The sequence below is a fragment of the Oncorhynchus clarkii genome, chromosome 20, assembly GCF_045791955.1.
Source record: "Oncorhynchus clarkii lewisi isolate Uvic-CL-2024 chromosome 20, UVic_Ocla_1.0, whole genome shotgun sequence".
Lineage (NCBI taxonomy): Eukaryota > Metazoa > Chordata > Actinopteri > Salmoniformes > Salmonidae > Oncorhynchus > Oncorhynchus clarkii.
In genome coordinates, this window is record NC_092166.1 from 69,786,296 (window position 1) to 69,806,337 (window position 20,042).

The 20,042-nt window shown below is 39.9% G+C and overlaps 1 protein-coding gene across 3 annotated transcripts in view; it reads right to left on the reverse strand.

The window, feature by feature from the left end:
* Positions 1-2,282: 2,282 nt before the first annotated feature.
* LOC139376826 (interferon gamma receptor 1-like) overlaps positions 2,283-20,042 on the reverse strand; it is a 38,571-nt gene continuing 20,811 nt past the window's right edge. For 2 of the 3 annotated variants that reach the window (XM_071119770.1, XM_071119768.1), the window contains exons 2-7: positions 10,113-10,233; positions 9,660-9,835; positions 9,261-9,421; positions 6,512-6,680; positions 6,188-6,309; positions 2,298-4,359 (exon numbers count right to left, since the gene is read on the reverse strand). In XM_071119770.1, coding sequence (XP_070975871.1) covers positions 4,000-4,359; positions 6,188-6,309; positions 6,512-6,680; positions 9,261-9,421; positions 9,660-9,835; positions 10,113-10,216 — 1,092 coding nt within the window. In that variant the 5' untranslated portion in view covers positions 10,217-10,233 and the 3' untranslated portion in view covers positions 2,298-3,999. Of the gene's footprint in view, positions 4,360-6,187; positions 6,310-6,511; positions 6,681-9,260; positions 9,422-9,659; positions 9,836-10,112; positions 10,234-20,042 lie in introns of all 3 variants that reach the window. The other variant, XM_071119767.1, reaches the window with a different exon arrangement.

Consider the following 20,042-nt stretch of genomic DNA (forward strand, 5'->3'; position numbering starts at 1 on the left):
GAAAATGTCCTTCAGACATCCCTGCAAGCATAACAATTTGTTTGCTCTTTCAAATCTGTATTTAATATCATAGTAATTACAATAATCAATTTAATTTGCTTATATTAGATATAAATAGTATACAGTGCATTCAGAAACTATTCAGACCCCTTCAATTTTCTCCACATTTTGTAACGGTACAGCCTTTTTCTAAAATGGATTCAATTATTTTCTCCCCTCATCAATCTACACACAATACCCTAGAATGATTGTGTTGAGAAACAGATCTGGGGAAGGGTACAAAAAAAATTATGTAGCATTGAAGATCCCCAAGAACACAATGGCCTCCATCATTCTTAAATGGAAGAAGTTTGGAACCACCAAAGACTCTTCCTAGAGCTGGCCGCCTGGCCAAACTGAGTAACTGGGGAAGAAGGGCCTTGGTCAGGGAGGTGACCAAGAACCCGATGGTCACTCGAGCAGAGCTTCAGAGTTCCTCTGTGGAGACAAGAGAACCTTCCAGAAGGACAACCATCTCTGAAGCACTCCCCCAATCAGGCCTTTATGGTAGAGTGGCCAGACGGAAGCCTCTCCTCAGTAAAAGGCACATGACAGCCCGCTTGGAGTTTGCCAAAAGGCACCTAAAGTAATATCAGACCATGAGAAACAAGACTCTCTGCTCTGATGAAACCCAGATTTAACTCTTTGGCCTGAATGCCAAGCGTCACATCTGGAGGAAACCTGGCACCATCCCTACGGTGAAGCATGGTGGTGGCAGCATCATACCGTGGGGATGTTTTTCAGCGGCAGGGACTGGGAAACTAGTCAGGATCAAAGGGAAGATGAACGGAGCAAAGTACAGGGAGATCATTGAGGAAAACCTGCTCCAGAGCACTCAGGACCTCAGACTGGGGAGAAGATTCACCTTCCAACAGGACAACGACCATAAGCACAGTCAAGTCAACACAGGAATGGATTAGGGACAAGTCTTTGAATGCCAGAGCCCAAACTTGAACCCTATCGAACATCACCGTTGAGACCTGAAAATAGCTGTGCAGCGACGCTCCCCATCCAACCTGACAGAGCTTGGGAGGATCTGCAAAGAAGAAAGGGAGAAACTCCCCAAATACAGGTTGTTCCAAGCATGTAGCGTCATACCCAAGAAGACTCTAGGCTGTAATCGCTGCCAAAGGTGCTTCAACAAAGTACTGAGTACTTATGCAAATGTGTTACTTCATTATGTCTATGTCTAAAACTTGTTTTTCCTTGGTCATTATGGGGTATTGTGTGTAGATTGGGGGGGGGGGGGGGGGGGGGGGGGGGGGGGTCAAAATCAAAAGTAACAGAATCTGGGGTGGCCACCAGCTGCATTAAGTACTGCAGTGCATCTCCTCCTCATGGAACACACCAGATTTGCCAGTTCCAGCTATGAGATGTTACCCCACTCTTCCACCAAGGCACCTGGACATTTCTGGGATGGAATGGTCCTAGCACTCACCCTCCGATCCAACAGGTCCCAGACCTGAGATCCAGGCTCTTCGCTGGCTATGGCAGAACACGGACATTCCTGTCTTGTGGGAAATCACGCATAGAACGAGCAGTATGGCTGGTGGTATTGTCATGCTGGGGGGTCATGTCAGGATGAGCCTGCGGAAGGGAACCACATTAGGGAGGAAGATGTCTTCCCGGTAACGCACAGCGTTGAGATTGCCTGCAATGACAACAAGCACAGTCCGATGATGCTGTGACACACCGCCCCAGACCATGACGGACCCTCCACCTCCAAATCGATCCCGCTCCAGAGTACAGGCCTCGGTGTAACGCTCATTCCTTCAATGATAAATGCGAAACCGACCATCACCCCATGTGAGACATAACCGCGGCTCGTCAGTGAAGAGCACTTTTTGCCAGTCCTGTCTGGTCCAGCGACGGTGGGTTTGTGCCCATCGGCGACGTTGTTGCCGGTGATGTCTGGCGAGTACCTGCCTTACAACAAGCCCTCAGTCCAGCCTCACATAGCCTATTGCAGACAGTCTGAGCACTGATGGAGGGATTGTGCGTTCCTGGTGTAGCTCGGGCAGTTGTTGTTGCCATCCTGTACCTGTCCCGCAGGTGTGATGTTCATATGTACCGATCCTGTGCAGGTGTTACACGCGGTCTGCCACTGCGAGGACGATCAGCTGTCCATCCCGTCCCCCTGTAGCGCCGTCTTAGGCGTGTCACAGTACGAACTAGAGGTCGATCGATAATGATTTTTCAACGCCGATACCGATTATTGGAGGACCAAAAAAAGCCGATACAGATTAATCAAACGATTATTTTTTACATTTATTTATTTGTAATAATGACAATTACAACAATACTGAATGAACACTTATTTTAACTTAATACATCAATAAAATCAATTTAGCCTCATAATTAATGAACCCTGTTCAATTTGGTTTAAATAAGGCAAAAACAAAGTGTTGGAGAAGAAAGTAAAAGTGCAATATGTGCCATGTAAAAAAGCTTACGTTTAAGTTCCTTGCTCAGAACATGAGAACATATGAAAGCTGGTGGTTCCTTTTAACATGAGTCTTCAATATTCCCAGGTAAGAAGTTTTAGGTTGTAGTTATTATTGGACAATTTCTCTCTATACCATTTGTATTTCATATACCTTTGACTATTGGATGTTGTTATAGGCACTATAGTATTGCCATTGTAACAGTATAGCTTCCGTCCCTCTCCTCGCCCCTACCTGGGCTCGAACCAGGTACACGTCGACAACACCCACCCTCGAAGCATCGTTACCTATTGCTCCACAAAAGCCGTGGCCCTTGCAGAGCAAGGGGAACAACTACTTCAAGGTCTCAGAGTGAGTGACGTCACCGATTGAAACGCTATTAGTGCGCACCCCGCTAACTAGCTAGCCATTTCACATCGGTTACACCAGCCTGATCTCGGGCGTTGAAGTCATAAACAGCTCAATGCTTGAAGTTTAATGCTAGCTAGCAACTTACCTTAGCTTCTTGCTGCACTCGCGTAACAGGTAGTGAGCCTGCCATGCAGTCTCCTCGTGGGGTGCAATGTAATCGGCCACAATCGGTGTCCAAAAATGACGTTTACCGATTGCTATGAAAACTTGATATCGGCCCTAATTAAAATCCTCCATTCCGATTAAAACGGTCGACCTCTAGTAGAGACATTGCAATTTATTGCCCTGGCCACATCTGCAGTCCTCATGCCTCCTTGCAGCATGCCTAAGGCACGTTCACGCAAATGAGCAGGGACCTTGGGCATCTTTCTTTTGTTGTTTTTCAGAGTCAGTAGAAAGGCCACTTTAGTGTCCTAAGTTTTCATAACTGTGACCTCAATTGCCTACAGTCTGTAAGTTGTTAGTGTCTTAACGACCGTTCCACAGGTGCATGTTCATTAATTGTTTATGGTTCATTGAACAAGCATGGGAAACCGTGTTTAAACCCTCTACAATGAAGATCTGTGAAGTTATTTGGATTTTTACAAAATATCTTTGAAAGACAGGGTCCTGAAAAAGGGACGTTTCTTTTTTTGCCGAGTTTATTTATTGTATATTGGGAAATGATAGGGGAAAATAATATTTTAAAAACAATAGAATTAGTTTGCAAAATAGAAACAGCCTTATTATTTATAAAAAAAGATAATTGCAGCTATATGAAAAATACAATATACAGATGTGCACAATAAAAACCAAAATGATTAGGTATGATGTAACCTAAAGACCGCAGATGGCGATATTGAGTTAATCTTACCGTCCAAATGCAGCTGGCAATATACTTGTATCCCCTGTGGACAGGTTCGTTCGTACCTAAAACCATTCTCCATTCAGGCTGCAAAGGCTTCGATATCCTCCTTAATTTATTGGCGAGAAGGCGGATAAAAACAGGAAAACTATGCATGTTTTCCTCATGAAACAATTTTCCACCACCATGATAGTGGCTAAATATTAGTCCCGGATGTTGCGTATCACGTTCAGCCAATCAGGTTGCAGCAGTCTGTTTACCCTAGGCTGAACGCGCAGGACTCATCTCCTCTATCACAAGTCTATGGGAGCAGTCATAGTTTGACAGCTCAGAGAAGTTACTCTTCACCTCCAGTCCCAACTCTCTCGTTACCTGCAGTGAAGAGCCTGATCCCTCGTTAGGCAACATGACCTCCCCACCGCTCCACTCCTGGTCTTTCAGTCCAATGGTGAGGCGGAGGACCTCTTCCTGGGGGGTACTGAAGACTGTGAGGGTCTCATCTGGCAAATATTCCATGGGGGTCTGCAGCAGGGGGGAGCCACCTGTTTGTACCTCACTCAGGATGGCTCTCTCAGGGAGCATAAGTGACCTAACTGAACCGATATGTGACAGTATGGAAGCCTACCAGAGGAGAATAGACATTATTCAGTCAAACATTCTGTGGGTGAAATATGTTTTTCATGTGCTATTGTTGAGACAGTGTTTGCAGGAAGTAGCATATCAATAGTTTTGATAACTCCAACAGGAACATGACACACAGTTTCAGGAGAGCACATGTTGGTACCTTGTAGAAATTCTCTGTCTTACTATAATCTAGTCTACAGTCATGGCCAAAAGTTGAGAATTGACACAAATTTTTATACATTTTCAAAGTCTGCTGCCAAAGTTTGTATGATGGCAATTTGCATATACTCCAGAATGTTATAAAGAGTGATCAGATGAAATGCAATTAATTGCAAAGTCCCTCTTTGCCATGCAAATGAACTGAATCCACAAAACTTTTCAACTGCATTTCAGCCCTGCCACAAAAGGACCAGCTGACATCATGTCAATGATTCTCTCGTTAACACAGGTGTGAGTGTTGACGAGGACAAGGCTGGACATCACTCTGTCATGCTGATTGAGTTCGAATAACAGACTGGAAGCTTCAAAAGGAGGGTGGTGCTCAGAATCATTGTTCATCCTCTGTCAAACATGGTTACCTGCAAGGAAACAAGTGCCATCATCATTGCTTTGCACAAAAAGGGCTTCACAGGCAAGGATATTGCTGCCAGTAAGATTGCACCTAAATCAACCATTTATCAGATCATGAAGAACTTCAAGGAGAGTGGTTCAATTGTTGTGAAGGAGGCTTCAGGGCACCCAAGAAAGTCCAGCAAGCGCCAGGACCGTCTCCTGAATTTGATTCAGCTGCGGGATTGGGGCACCACCAGTACAGAGCTTGCTCGGGAATGGCAGCAGGCAGGTGTGAGTGCATCTGTACGCACAGTGAGGCGAAGACTTGAGGATGGTCTGGTGTCAAGAAGGGCAGCAAAGAAGCCACTTCTCTCCAGGAAAAACATCAGGGACAGACTGATATTCTGCAAAGGTTCAGGGATTGGACTGCTGAGGACTGGGGTAAAGTCATTTTATCTGATGAATCCCCTTTCCAATTGTTTGGGGCATCTGGAAAAAAGCTTGTCCGGAGAAGACAAGGTGAGCGCTACCATCAGTCCTGTGTCATGCCAACAGTAGAACATCCCGAGACCATCCTGTGTGGGGTTGCTTCTCAGACAAGGGAGTGGGCTCACTCACAATTTTGCCTAAGAACACAGCCATGAATAAAGAATGGTACCAACACATCCTCTGAGAGCAACTTCTCTCAACCATCCAGGAACAGTTTGGTGACGAACAATGCCTTTTCCAGCATGATGGAAAAGCATTGCCTTGACATAAGGCAAAAGTGATAACTAAGTGGCTCGGGGAACAAAGCATTGATATTTTGGGTCCATGGCCAGGAAACCCCCAGACCTTAACCCCCTTGAGAACTTGTGGTCAATCCTCAAGAGGCGGGTGGACAAACAAAAACCCACAAATTCTGACAAACTCCAAGCATTGATTATGCAAGAATGGGCTGCCATCAGTCAGGATGTGGCCCAGAAGTTAATTGACAGCATGCCAGGGCGGATTGCAGAGGTTTTGAAAAAGAAGGGTCAACACTGCAACTATTGACTCTTTGCATCAAATTCATGTAATTGTCAATAAAAGCCTTTGACACTTATGAAATGCTTGTAATTATACTTCAGTATTCCATAGTAACAGACAAAAATATCTACAGACACTGAAGCAGCAAACTTTGGAAATTAATATTTGTGTCATTCTCAAAACGTTTGGCCAGGACTGTATATGTAGTAGCTTTATGACTAAATCCACTGCAGTGCAGGCCAAACAGTTGAAAGGCTGAACACACCAAAATCTTTGGTTGAGGGAATGAGCCGCTTGTCAGTTTACTGTATATCAGCCACACGATGAACGCAATCACCACCATGGCAACGATAGGGATCACAATGTAGAGGGCAGTGTAGCTAGGACCTACAGGGAACAAGTCCAGCAGTTAGACTGACAGTCAAACTGATTTCACATTCAAAACTGTAGTATTCTAATTGAGCATTTGCTGCTAAAATCAGCCATAATATGACAATACAGACAAATATAACTTTCAAAGGACGTATCAAATATGGTTTAGAGCTAATATGACTGACGTATCCATCATGTAAGAAATTTAGAGTCTTACCAGAATCCCCATGCTTCCCCTCAATGCATATGTTCTGGTGAGCTGAGACATGAACATTGTTCATTTTTCCTTTCATCTTGACGCAGTGCCTATCCATCTTTCCATCGACTGGTATTTCAGCCTCACACACATGGTGTTGCTTGTAAGAGCAGGCAAAGCTGTGTTGTTTCTGGGAAAAAGAAGAAAAAAAATGAATATATTTAGGCTATACTACAACAATGTTAATAAAAATAAATATGCAAACGTTTACATTTGAAGGATAAAAATGTGTTTCCTTTTGAAAAATAAGGCTGCTTTGCTTGCAAGTGAAAGCAGCAGGTAGAAGTTGAAGTTTATGTCATGACGTTGGCCTGGGGGTAGGTTTATGACAGTCATAACTACCTCTTCCCCCCCTTTTTCCTCTCTCTACCCTACTGATGTTACATTTGCAAAACCTTTGGTTAACATAGAGATTCTGATTCATAAGATAGGGCTCTGCTCAATCAGAGGCCCGCCCCTGTGAAAGGACATGGGCTATAAAACTTTTCAAACACGCCCTCCTCTCCCTTCCTATATAAAGCCTTGACAACAATATAACCTCCTGTTCCGAGGACGTGAGGACGACGGTCCGATGTCAGAATGGTTCAGATAATAACTACAGAACGAAGCCAACATCAGCGTGAGCTTTGGTTGCGAATGGTATGAACTTTGAACTCTTATTCACTACAGAAGTGATACCTCCTAGCCGTTGAGTTAGCAACAGCCGCTGCAAACGAGGGTTAGGAAGGAACAGACAGAGTATCCCGTCTACCACACAATGACGTTACTACAACGTATTCAATTTACCAGCAGAGACATTCTTCAAAGGACAATGAACTCGGTGGGGCAACACGGCCTTCCATCTACCACCAACCTACCGAAGCGCAGCTCAGCGTAAATATTTATTGCATTTTCCAAATGGGCGGTAATTTTGAATGCATAAGATTCTGTATGTACGATAGCACAGCTTCGCCCTTTGTTCCTCAGTCTTCCCGCTCTTTCACTCAAACCCAGACCCTTTAATTTTCTGTAACAAGCTGTCATATCTGTTCCGCCAGCTAGGGACGTTTTCCTTTATGACGTAATTTGTAATCAAGTTATGATTTAATTATGTGTATGTGTAATTCTGTGTGATTAGTTAGGTATTTAGTAAATAAATAATTAAATCCAATTTTGTATTGCTGGTTCAACTTGTTAGCCAGGGTTCGTGCAGATAACTAAGAATTTACAACTTTCAGATGAGACTGAATTAAGATGACGATTAATATTGACTGCTATTGATGTAAAATATTACTAGGTCTTTAAGAGTTTATTCGGGAGATAACAGCTCTATAAATATTATTTTGTGGTGCCCGACTCTCTAGTTAATTACATTTACATGATTAGCTCAATCAGGTAATATTAATTATGGAGAAATTATTTTATAGAATAGCATGTCATATCACTTAATCCGGCATAGCCAAAGACACGACATTTACATACACCTTAACCAAATACATTTAAACTCAGTTTCACAATTCCTGACATTTAATCCTAGTAAAAATTCCCTGTCTTAGGTCAGGTAGGATCACCACCTATTTTAAGAATGTGAAATGTCAGAATTATAGAGAATTATTTATTTCAGCTTTCATTTCTTTCATCACATTCCTAGTGGGTCAGAAGTTTACATACACTCAATTAGTATTTGGTAGCATTGCCTTTAAATTGTTTAACTTGGGTCAAACTTTTTGGGTAGCCTTCCACAAGCTTCCCACAATAAGTTGGGTGAATTTTGGCCCATTCCTACCGACAGAGCTGGTGTAACCGAGTCAGGTTTGTAGGCCTCCTTGCTCGCACACGCTTTTTCAGTTCTGCCCACACATTTTCTATAGGATTGAGGTCAGGGCGTTGTGATGGCCACTACAATACCTTGACTTTGTTGTCCTTCAGCCATTTTGCCACAACTTTGGAAGTATGCTTGGGATCATTGTCCATTTGGAAGACCCATTTGCGACCAAGCTTTAACTTCCTGACTGATGTCTTGAGCTGTTGCTTCAATATATCCACATAATTTTCCTCCCTCATGATGCCATTGATTTTGTGAAGTGCACCAGTCCCTCCTGCAGCAAAGCACCCCCACAACATTATTCTGCCACCCCCCATGCTTCACGGTTGGGATGGTGTTCTTAGGCTTGAAAGACTCCCCCTTTTTCCTCCAAACATAACGATGGTCATTATGGCCAAACAGTTCCATTTTTGACCAGACCAGAGGACATTTCTCCAAAAAGTACAATCTTTGCCCCCATGTGCAGTTGTAAACCGTAGTCTGGCTTTTGTATGTCAGTTTTGGAGTATTGGCTTCTTCCTTGCTGAGCGGCCTCTCAGGTTATGTAGATATAGGATTCGTTTTACTGTGGATATAGATATTTGTGTACCTGTTTCCTCCTGCATCTTCACAAGGTCCTTTACTGTTATTCTGGGATTGACTTGCACTTTTCGCACCAAAGTACGTTAATCTCTAGGAGACAGAACGTGTCTCCTTCCTGAGTGGTCTGACGGCTGCGTGGTCTCATGGTGTTGCCAAAACTATAGTTTGTTAACAAGAAATTTGTGGAGTGGTTGAAAAACACATTTTAATGACTCCAACCTAAATTTAAGTAAATTTCTGACTTCAACTGTACATGTGAAAAATCTCAGCTTCTACAAGTGCTCCCCAGTCATTTCTAAGTCATAATTTTCCAGCAGTTCTCACCAACGGATCTTCTGCGACAACCATGTAATGAAATTCCTTATGATCCGGTCTTTCATTGTTGATGATGGCATATTTGTAGATGTGAAACGGGTGAATGAATTTAACTTTGATAATTTGATCAGATACAGCAGAGATGTTGACAGGTGGGAAATCCAATGAGCCTAAAAAAACACACAAAAGACCATTACTTTGTGAAAAAATCTGAGGTCAGAAAATATGTTCAAAATCTCCCGGCTCTGAGCATTGTGTGGTCAGATCAACAAAGAAATGCTACATGTGCTGCAGTGCATACAGTGTACTTACAAACCCTTTCAAGATACTACCCCAATTCAATCACTACATACTGTATAACATTGTTCCCATAATTCACCTTTTGGTTAGCTCAGTGTGAGAACTTACACTGTACATCCACCAGGTCTGGATACACTGTATCATCGTAGGTGAATGAAATTTCGGAGGAATTGGTATTCTGTCCAACAGCAGTCAATATGAAACGGTAGCCCTCTTCTATTACTTTGGTAAATGAGGAGACATCGCAGTGGTAGAGGGAAGTGTTTGAACAAACCAAGGCAGCACTGAAAGATAGTGGAAAACAATTGTTGTGGGTTAGTGGCAACCTCTGATTTGGACTAAAATGTTAGTTCACAATTACAATGGAAAAGCTGACAAAGAACTGTTGACAGGACTTTACATTTGTATGGGTCTGACAGTGCATTTCAATTTTCCAATTTCTACTTGAAATTGTGGCAAGAAAGACTTAAATAATATTCACTGGCTATTTAACCTACATTGGATAACATAGGCCCTATTTGGTGAGAGATTAAGAAACCTCTTAGGTGCTGCAGCACCTACCCAGAATATTTTCTTGTCATTTCCACATTGAACTGTGGCTGCAGAGATGGTTCACTGTAGTTCCAATAGATCACATTGTGAAAATTGTGGCAGATGAGGCTCATGTTGACGGGAGGAGGAACTGTAGGATAAAATAGTAGAAAGTCAGTCAGAATCAACAAGCTCAGTCCAGACAGAGTTGTATAATTACCATATAATGACTGCGTTTCAAAAAAAAAAAAACTGTGCTATATCTATAAACAGCATAACATAGCAATTAAATCTATCAAAGTGATGTTGCAACAATAACCTGTATACCAGGGGTCCCCAATTACAGTCAGTTGTGGGCCAATGTTTTCTTGAGCGAATATTAAGGGGACCAAAACATAGTTATAAATCATTTGTGCACTTCAAAATGACCGCAAGAATCCGAAAAACAGATATAGTACTTGACAAAAACAGAACCATGATTTAAACATTGACTACATATGCCTCTCTATTTATGTGTGGGAATACCTGGGAACAGATTTTCTAAATTGGAGATTTTACAGTCTTGTCCAACAACAAAACATTTATTAATTATTATTTTTGTATTATACATTTTTTTTGAGCTCAGAAAACTTGGGGTGCGGGGCAAATAAAAACATTTAGTTCAAATTATATTTCATCTCAGAAATTAAGCTTATTGATTGCACCCAAATTGGCCATTTTAATTTCTAGGATTCATATAAAATCTTCAATAAATGTAGTACCTAACATCCTATTTGGACCATACTTCTATACCAACAATGAGTAAGACATGAATAATCCAATAAACTGATCAAAAGCCACCCACCCACGTACCCTCCACACCCCACCCAAACAGCCAGTATACAGTATCGGTTTTCTATGTTTGACAAGTAGTATGGAGCTGCTGCTTAGAGTATTGCTTCTTCATTCGGTGATGTTTTTCAGAGAAATTAGCCATTGAAGTTGCTTACATTGTTTACTATAAATTAGTGTGGAAGTACCAAGTTTTGCCCACTAGATGCTGCTGTCCTTGCTACTACCACCACACATTTTTTCATGTGGCTGGTCTCTTGTGTTTATTAAATCACAACCTTTTCTTTGCAAATTTGGGTAAAAAAAAACAATAGTTTTTGCTCATGATGGAAATAGATTGTATGGTCATCCTCACAATTGAAGTCAGTCCTCCATGAAAGCAATTTAGTTTGTCATGTTGTTAGGCTTTTTTGTGTGTCCAGGAAACAGCCTTGTGTGTGCTTTAATCTCTCCGAAAAGGTATGGATTAGTAAGACCATTTCTGGTGAACAAGCAAACCATTTGGCTACAGCAGATCCAAATGGTTCAATGTTATGGTCACTAATGTTCTTCTATGGTAAAAGTCCCAAACACACACTGTATAGTGTTTTGCAATGGTAATAATGGTATTGGGTTGGGTTTTATGGTAAATGTCACTAATCACATGAATACATTTTCTAATATTTGTATTAAAAAAACACGACTGCCATGCAGTGGTTTACAATTGTATTATTTTATTAGGGTTTTCACAACATTTTAGTCACTCGTCCATTTCTCCATCATAGTTTTGGGCAAAATCTTCATATGAGAATTGCACCATACAGCCCTCAGAGAGCTGCCATTTATTGGGCTATTCAAAGTCAGTTGGGTTGAAGCATTAGGTCGCAAAGAGAAGGACAAACTGAATTCCTTTCATGGAGGACTGGCTTGAACACACAATTCACTTTCATCATGAGCAAAAGCTACTGGTTTTCTACCCAAAATTGCAAAGAAAATGTTGTGATTAATTGAATAAACCAGCTAAATGGATAAAAGCATGTGGTGGCAGAACCAGGAACAGACACATCGAGTAGGCAAAACCTGGTACTTTCACACTCATTTATTTCCAAAGTACTTAGATGGCTAATTTCTCTAAAACAGGGGGGGACGTCAACAGATTCACAGGGAATACATTGCAAATGGTGAAGAAGCAATACTCCAAGCTGCAGCTCCATACTACTTGTCAAACATAGAGAACTGATACTGTATACTGGTTGTTGGGTTGGGATTGGAGTGAGGTGTGGAGGGTCCGTGAATGGGTTTTGACAATTTTGTTTGATTCCTTATGTCTTAGTCAATTGCAAGAATAAGTTTGGTCCAAATCGGATGTTGGGTACTATATTTTGTTCAATATTATGTGAATGCTATCATTTAAAGTTGACAATTTGCGTGCAATCAATTAGCTTAATTTCTCAGAGACCAAATTAAATTTCAACAAAATAATGTTTCTGGGATGCTAATCTTAGTGGTTTCTAACAGCAGAATCAATTTCAGAGTAATTTGAGATGGGGAGTGTCATGGCTTGCTGAAATGACCCAGATGACATGTTTTCTGGTGTTTTCCTGATTGTGTTGTCCCGAAGCAATGTATTTTGAGAGTTTGGCCCATAGAATTAGGCATTAAAATACTAGAATGGTTATGAACCTTGTTATGACGGTATAAAGGTCAGCCATTTTGGGCAGGGAGTTGGTCAAACATGGTTTGCCAGTGCTGTGATAAGATAGTGTAAAATAAGGAATTTGAATCATTTATCTGCACTATGCTTGTTAGCTAGCCAGTTTTAGTTTTATTCCAATAATAATTTAGATGAACTGACAATTTGCCAACATTCCATTCAAACAATGTAATCAATCCACAGCCATACACTGGCTGAAATCAGTTGAAGATTAGACAAGTTGTAAATGCAACAAGTACTGTGTCATATAATAGCATACATTTTTCCAAGGAAACAAAAACTACATTTATGGTCTGTTTACATAGCCTTTAAAATCTATTTGTACAGAAAATGTGTATAAAACATGTATAAACTGTATTTATAATTATGACATTTATTTTCCTGCATAAGTAAAATCAGGATTAAGCCTCTACTGCCAGTCATTGAAATTTACCAAGCCCCACCCCAGAATATTGGGCAACCAATCGTAGTACTCCGTTGCTTAGCAACTATCTCTAACCAAGCTTGTGTCTGACGTCCTTGGACAAGATCTCGTTTCAAAAGCATGGAAGCCAATGAGGACTAAAAAGTTCTTAAAAATAAAATTGAAATTAATATACTGTATATTATAAACATAGTAGCTTTAATAGCCGTGTTTATGTACATTTGCAACCTTTTGTAGCCTCATGCTACCGTGTACTGTAGTGAAGGGGGGTGGGGGGGAATCAATACATTTACATATTGGGATATTATGTTTGATAATATATCATATTGACAATATCATTTTTGTGCTAGTTGGCTGTACCTGCACCAAAACGGCAGTATTTTTCCTTTAAAGGTTGTTCTCCATCTTTTTAAAAATGGGGAGCCAATTTGTTTTCAGAACTTTCATTTCCATGACTAATAAAAACTTGTTTTCAAATGGCTCTCTTGTTCCTCTGCAGCAGACATATTGTGTTGCACCCCGCCTTTTGTCTTCAGAACAGCCTTATTTCATCAGGGCATGGACTCTACAAGGTTCCTCAGGGATGCTAGCCCATGTTGACTCCAATGCTTCTCACAGTTGAGACAAGTTGGCTGGATGTCCTTTGGGTGGTGGACCATACTTGATACACACAGGAAACTTGAGAGTAATAAACTCAGCAGCAGTGCAGCTGGTTTGTGTCAATACGCCATTCAAAGGCACTTAAATATTTTGTCTTGCCCATTCACCCTCTGAATGGCACAATTGTTTCAAGGCTTAAAAATCCTTATTTAACCTGTCTCCTACCCTTCATCTACATTGATTGAAAGTGACATCAATAAGGGATCATAGATTTCATCTGGATTCACCTGGTCATTCTGTCTGTTTTGTATATTTAGTTTATACCTCCACAGTTTACTGGGCCTGTATATTGTATGTAAGCCTATAAATCATGGTTATTCCTTTCTATTATTTTCAATATAACCACTTATACACACTCACTTTTACTGTGAGCCATCAATACAGAGGTGCGTGGTGTAGCGAACCATTATCTGAATAAACCTTGTCTGAAGATATCTTGGACTTCTTGCCGGACATACCTGTGGTGGCTGAACGCTATCCATTGGCACCTAATATAACTGTAATAGTGCCCATTCTACATTGTCCTCTCGGGTTCAGCCTTTACTATTTTTCAGACACAACTGCAGATACAGATTGATGATCGATCGACCTAGCTCCTTATTTATTTGTAAAGGATTTTTTGCTAAACTCAATCCACAGGTAAAGCATACTCGTCTGTATCAATTAAAAGAAAACAAAGGATAACTGATTCAGATCAAAATTGTAACAGGGAGATCCACAAAACAATGTTTTTTTATTTCCCCGAACAACTCTGGGGATCATTATGTCTGATGTTGAACACTATGTCTGAAAAGTTTCAACAGAACACAGCAGTACTTCACTGTTATTTCACAAGAGCAGGTACTGTCTTTCAAGTCCCACAACTCCATTTCAAAAATGTATTAAAAAAATATACTGCATGCACAGTATGTCGCCTTTTCTATGCAGGTATAGTATAGAATATATTTAAAAAATGTAAATCAAAAAAATTCCCATGCCAATAGATTATGGTTTATGATAGCTGGTTGCTAAAATTCTAAAAGTTTGTCTTATTTCAGTTTGTGACAAAACAAGCAATGCATAGGGTAGAGAATCATTGCACCCTCTAAACCACTGTGAAATATATTTTTCACTAACCCAAAATATTGTATTTTCAGCTGTTTGAAGCTAGTGTACAAAACCAAAAGTAAAAGACACAAAAAGGAAACCTAAGAACTGGAAGCATAGAAATAGAGCACATAGAACAGACACCTCTTAGATATGCTTTCAATGAGAATGACCAATCTATAACTCACATTTCTATGCGAATTTGGTCAGGTGCCCAAAAAGGTACATATTTCAGCTTTAAGTTTGCTGGGAAATATTAAAGATATGGGCTGCATTGTGTGCAAGTTAAATAAACCGATAAATCTTCCAGCACAACATAAGAGGGTATTGTAAGTGATTGCAGGGAAGCTAACATTTTGGTGCAGCAGGTAACCTAGTGGTTAGAGCATTGGACCAGTAAATGAAAGGTTGCAAGATCAAATCCATGAGCTGACAAGCTAAAAATCTGTCATTCTGCCCCTGAACAACGCAGTTAACCCCCTGTTCCTAGGCCATCATTGTAAATAAGTTGTTCTTAACTGACTTGCCTAGTTAAATAAAGGTTACATTCAATTTAAATAAAAACATCTCACTTGCAGTAGAAGCCTGGCACTATAAGCTAAAGAAGGGGAAAATATCAGCCTGTGAAGTCAGAAAGGAAATGACCTTAATGTCAAGGGAAATAATTGGAATTGGACATAAAGCCTGGATAGAAAATAAAAAAGATTACAGAATAATTACTCATGTTCCAGTGGGCCATTGTGTATGGTATGTAGTGGACATACAGAGGTGGTATTACAAACGATTGGACATTCCTAGTGGTGGAAAAAGTACCCAATTGTCATACTTGAGTACAAGTAAGGATAACTTCATAGGAAATGACTCAAGTAAAAGTCACCCAGTAAAACACTAATTCAGTAAAAGTATAAACTATTTGGTTTTAAATATACTAAAGTATCAAAAGTAAATAATATTATTTTAAGGAAACCAGATGGTACGATTGTTCATATTTTTTTTTAATTTACAGATAGCCAGAGGCACACTCCAACACTTAGAAACAAAGCATTTGTGTTTAGTGAGTCCGCCAGATCAGAGGCAGTAGAGATGACCAGGGATGTGCATGAATTGAACCATTTCTGTCCTGCTAAGTATTCAAAGTACTTTTGGGTGTCAGGGAAAATGTATGGCGTAAAAAGTACATAATTTTCTTTAGAAACGTAGTGAAGTAAAAGTAAAAGTTGTCAATAATAGAAATAGTAAAATACTTTAAAGTATTTTTACTTAAGTACTTTACACCACTAAACATTTCATCACACAGCATCTGCGCCGTTTTGGGGAAATACACTTCCGGATTTAGTTCCACAACATTAATGTTACTTTAGAGTGAGGGAAAGGCAATGTCCTCTATTCTGTGGAGCACAAACACACTAGAATAGAGGTTGACCGATTAATTTGCATGGCCGATTAATTAGGGCTGATTTCAAGTTCTCATATTCAGTAATCTGCCTTTTTGGACGCCGATTACATTGCAATCCACGAGGAGACTGTGTGGCAGGCTGACCACCTGTTACGTGAGTGCAGCATCAAAGGGACCTTGTGGCTGCAAGGAGCCACGGTAAGTTGCTAGCTAGCATTAACTTTTTATGGCTGCAGGGGCAGTATTGAGTAGCTTGGATGAAAAGGTTCCCATTGTAAACAGCCAGCTCCTCAGTCTCAGTTGCTAATATATGCATATTATTATTAGTATTGGATAGAAAACACTAAAGTTTCCAAAACTGTCAAAATATTGTCTGCGAGTATAGCAGAACTGATATTGCAGGCGAAACCCTGAGGAAAATCAAAACAGGAAGTGTTTTGAAAACACTATTTTGAAAACTTCATGTTCCATAGCCTCCCTTCGCTGGATTTAAAGGGATATGAACCAGATTTTCCTATCGCTTCCTCAAGGTGTCAACAGTCTTCAGACATAGTTTCAGGCTTTTATTTTTGAAAAATGAGCCAGAACGATAACGTCGCGTCAAGTGGTCACATAAGTTTTGCTCGCGCAACTAAATTTGGATAGGTATTGCTTTTCCCTCCTACTGTGAAAGACGTTTGCGGTTGATATATTATCGATTAGATATTTTTAAAACAACCTGAGGATTGATTATAAAAAACTTTGACATTTCTGTGGACATTATGGAAACTATTTGGAATTTTCATCTGCGTTGTCATGACCGCTCTTTCCTGTGGATTTCTGAACATAACGTGACAAACAAACGGAGGTATTTTGGATATAAAAATCATCTTTATGGAACAAACGGAACATTTGTTGTGTAACTGGGAGTCTCGTGAGTGAAAACATCCAAAGATCAAAGGTAAACAATTAATTTGATTGCTTTTCTGATTTTCGTGACCAAGCTTCCTGATGCTAAGTGTACTTAATGTTTTGTAGTGGGATCGATAAATTTACACAAACGCTTGGATTGCTTTCGCTGAAAAGCATAATTTCAAAATCTGACACGACAGGTGGATTAACAAAAGGCTAAGCTGTATTTTCCTATATTGCACTTATGATTTCATGAATATAAATATTTGTAGTAATATTTATTGAATGTAGCGCTATGCTATTCAGCGGTTGTTGATGACACTTATCCCGATATATCGGGATTGCAGCCATAACAAGTTAAACGTATCTTTAAAAAAAATAAAAAAAATGTTTAAACCTTCCCATAATCACTAGTTAATAATCGATCAAATTAAAGACAAATTAAAGAATTAAATTCAATACAGGAAGACAACAACCCAACGCTACTTTTCAAGTCTTGCGCAACTCTCAAAAGTGTTAAACAGTTCCAAGATGGCCGTACTTCATTGCACAAAGGAATAACCACAACCAAATTCCAAAGACTGGTGACATCCAATGGAAGCGGTAGGAACTGCAAACAAGTGCCTAAGAAATATCATTTCCCAATGAGAACTCACTGAACAGACAGACCTCAAAAACAAAACAAATCTGAATGGCTAGTCCTCTGGGGTTTTGCCTGCTACATATGTTCTGTTATACTCACAGACATGATTCAAACAATTTTAGAAACTTCAGAGTGTTTTCTATCCAAATCAACTAATAATATGCATATCTTATATTCTTGGCATGAGTAGCAGGAAGTTGAAATTGGGCACGCTATTGATCCAAAAGTGAAAATGCTGCCCCCTATACCTTAAGTTAACCTAGTAATATCATCATCCATGTGTAGTTAACTAGCTTGTTCTGCGTTGCCTGTTAATTTATCATCGAATCAGAGCCTACTTCAACTTCGCCAAATTATGATTTAACAAAAGCACAATCGTTGCAATAATGTACCTAACCATAAACATCAATGCCTTTCTTAAAATCAATACACAAGTATATATTTTTTTAAACCTGCATATGTAGTTAAAATAAATTCATGTTAGCAGGCAATATTATCTAGGGAAATTGTGTCACATCTCGTGTTCCGTGCAAGCAGAGTCAGTGTATATGCAACAGTTTGGGCCGCCTGGCTCGTTGCAAACTGTTGAAAGGCTATTTATTCCTAACAAAGACCGTAATTAATTTGACAGAATTAAACAATATTATGACATAATATTGAAGGAGGTGCAATGTAACAGTAATATTTAGACTTAGGGTTGCCACCCGTTCTATAAAATACGGAACGGTTCAGTATTTCACTGAAAGAATAAATGTTTTGTTTTCGAAATGATTGTTTCCGGATTTGACCATAGGCTCGTATTTCTGTGTGTTTATTATAATTAAGTATATAGCTTGATATTTGATAGAGCAATCTGATTGAGCGGTGGTAGGCAGCAGCAGCTCTTAGCAATACTTGAAGCACAGCGCTGTTTATGACTTCAAGCCTATCAACTCCCAAGATTAGGCTGGCAATACTAAAGTGCCTATAAGAACATCCAATAGTCAAAGGTATATTCCTATAATAGCTACAACCTAAAACTTCTTAACTGGGAATATTGAAGGCTCGTGTTAAAAGGAACCACCAGCTTTCATATGCACTCATGTTCTGAGCAAGGAACTTAAACTTGAGCTTTTTTTACATGGCACATATTGCACTTTTACTTTCTTCTTGAACACTGTTTTTGCATTATTTAAACCAAATTGAACTGGTTTCATTAATTATTTTGAGACTAAATTGATTTTATTTATGTATGATATTAAGTTAAAATAAAAGTGTTCATTCAGTATTGTTGTAATTGTCATTTATATACAAATCTGCAGATTAATCGGTATCGGCTTTTATTGGTCCTCCAATAAATCGGTATCGGTGTTGAAAAAAAAAAATCACTCCATAAACCACTCCATAAAAACCTACTGAGGGTACAGTAGTAACCCACACATGAAGATAGGCATGTGTCAAATCAGGGAGGTCTATTTTAACTGTGATTTTCTCTGTGGTGTAAGTGTGAAATCTACAATGAGTTTCCCCACGGAGGTTGAAGGAACAAAAAAAACTTGATTTAGGCTACTGGCATACAAACAGAATGCCAAAACCAACTGACAATAAACAGTGCTCACCACTTATTGCAAACTAGCACCTTATTTATAGTCAACAACTGACTACTTTAAGGACAACTTTGTGTGTATCAGTCCACTGCCTGAATAAAAGAAAACACATGGACTGACAATATTGAAGCGAAATCAGGAGTTAGTCCTGACTCAAACCCGGGTCCAGCAACTGTCAACCCAACATCTCAGCCGTTACGCCAAGAGATCCAAACATCTTCTTGAGGTCACTAGGTGTTGGATTATGGTCGCTACACTACCCCCATACTCCGGGAGAGCATGTCCCTTCTCTACACCAAGCCACATGTACAGCCAGTGCTTAATCTGTAAATTGGGAGATGCAGAAACAAAAAGTGAGTGCAAGAGGGGGTGATAATCAAGCATTGCATGCATATAGAGTGGCATTAGAGTGGCATAGAGCAGTAGAGTAGAGGCACATATAGAAGTTGCAAACAAGGGGAGCATTTTTAGTAGCCAAGGGCCCTGGAAAATGTTGGCTTTATATAAAACGCATGTCATGCAATTCTGTCATTTTACATGACTGCGGTATTCATATTTTTTTTATATCGCACAAATGATCTAAATGGCAGGCTACTTTCACATTGACAAACTCAGAAAGATATCAATAAAAAGGACCTTGTCTTGAATCCATCAATATCCTAGCCCTCATGCTCACTGACAGGGATGTAAACACATTTTCCATATGCACAAAAAGCTTATTTCTCTCAAATTCTGTGCACAAATTTGTTT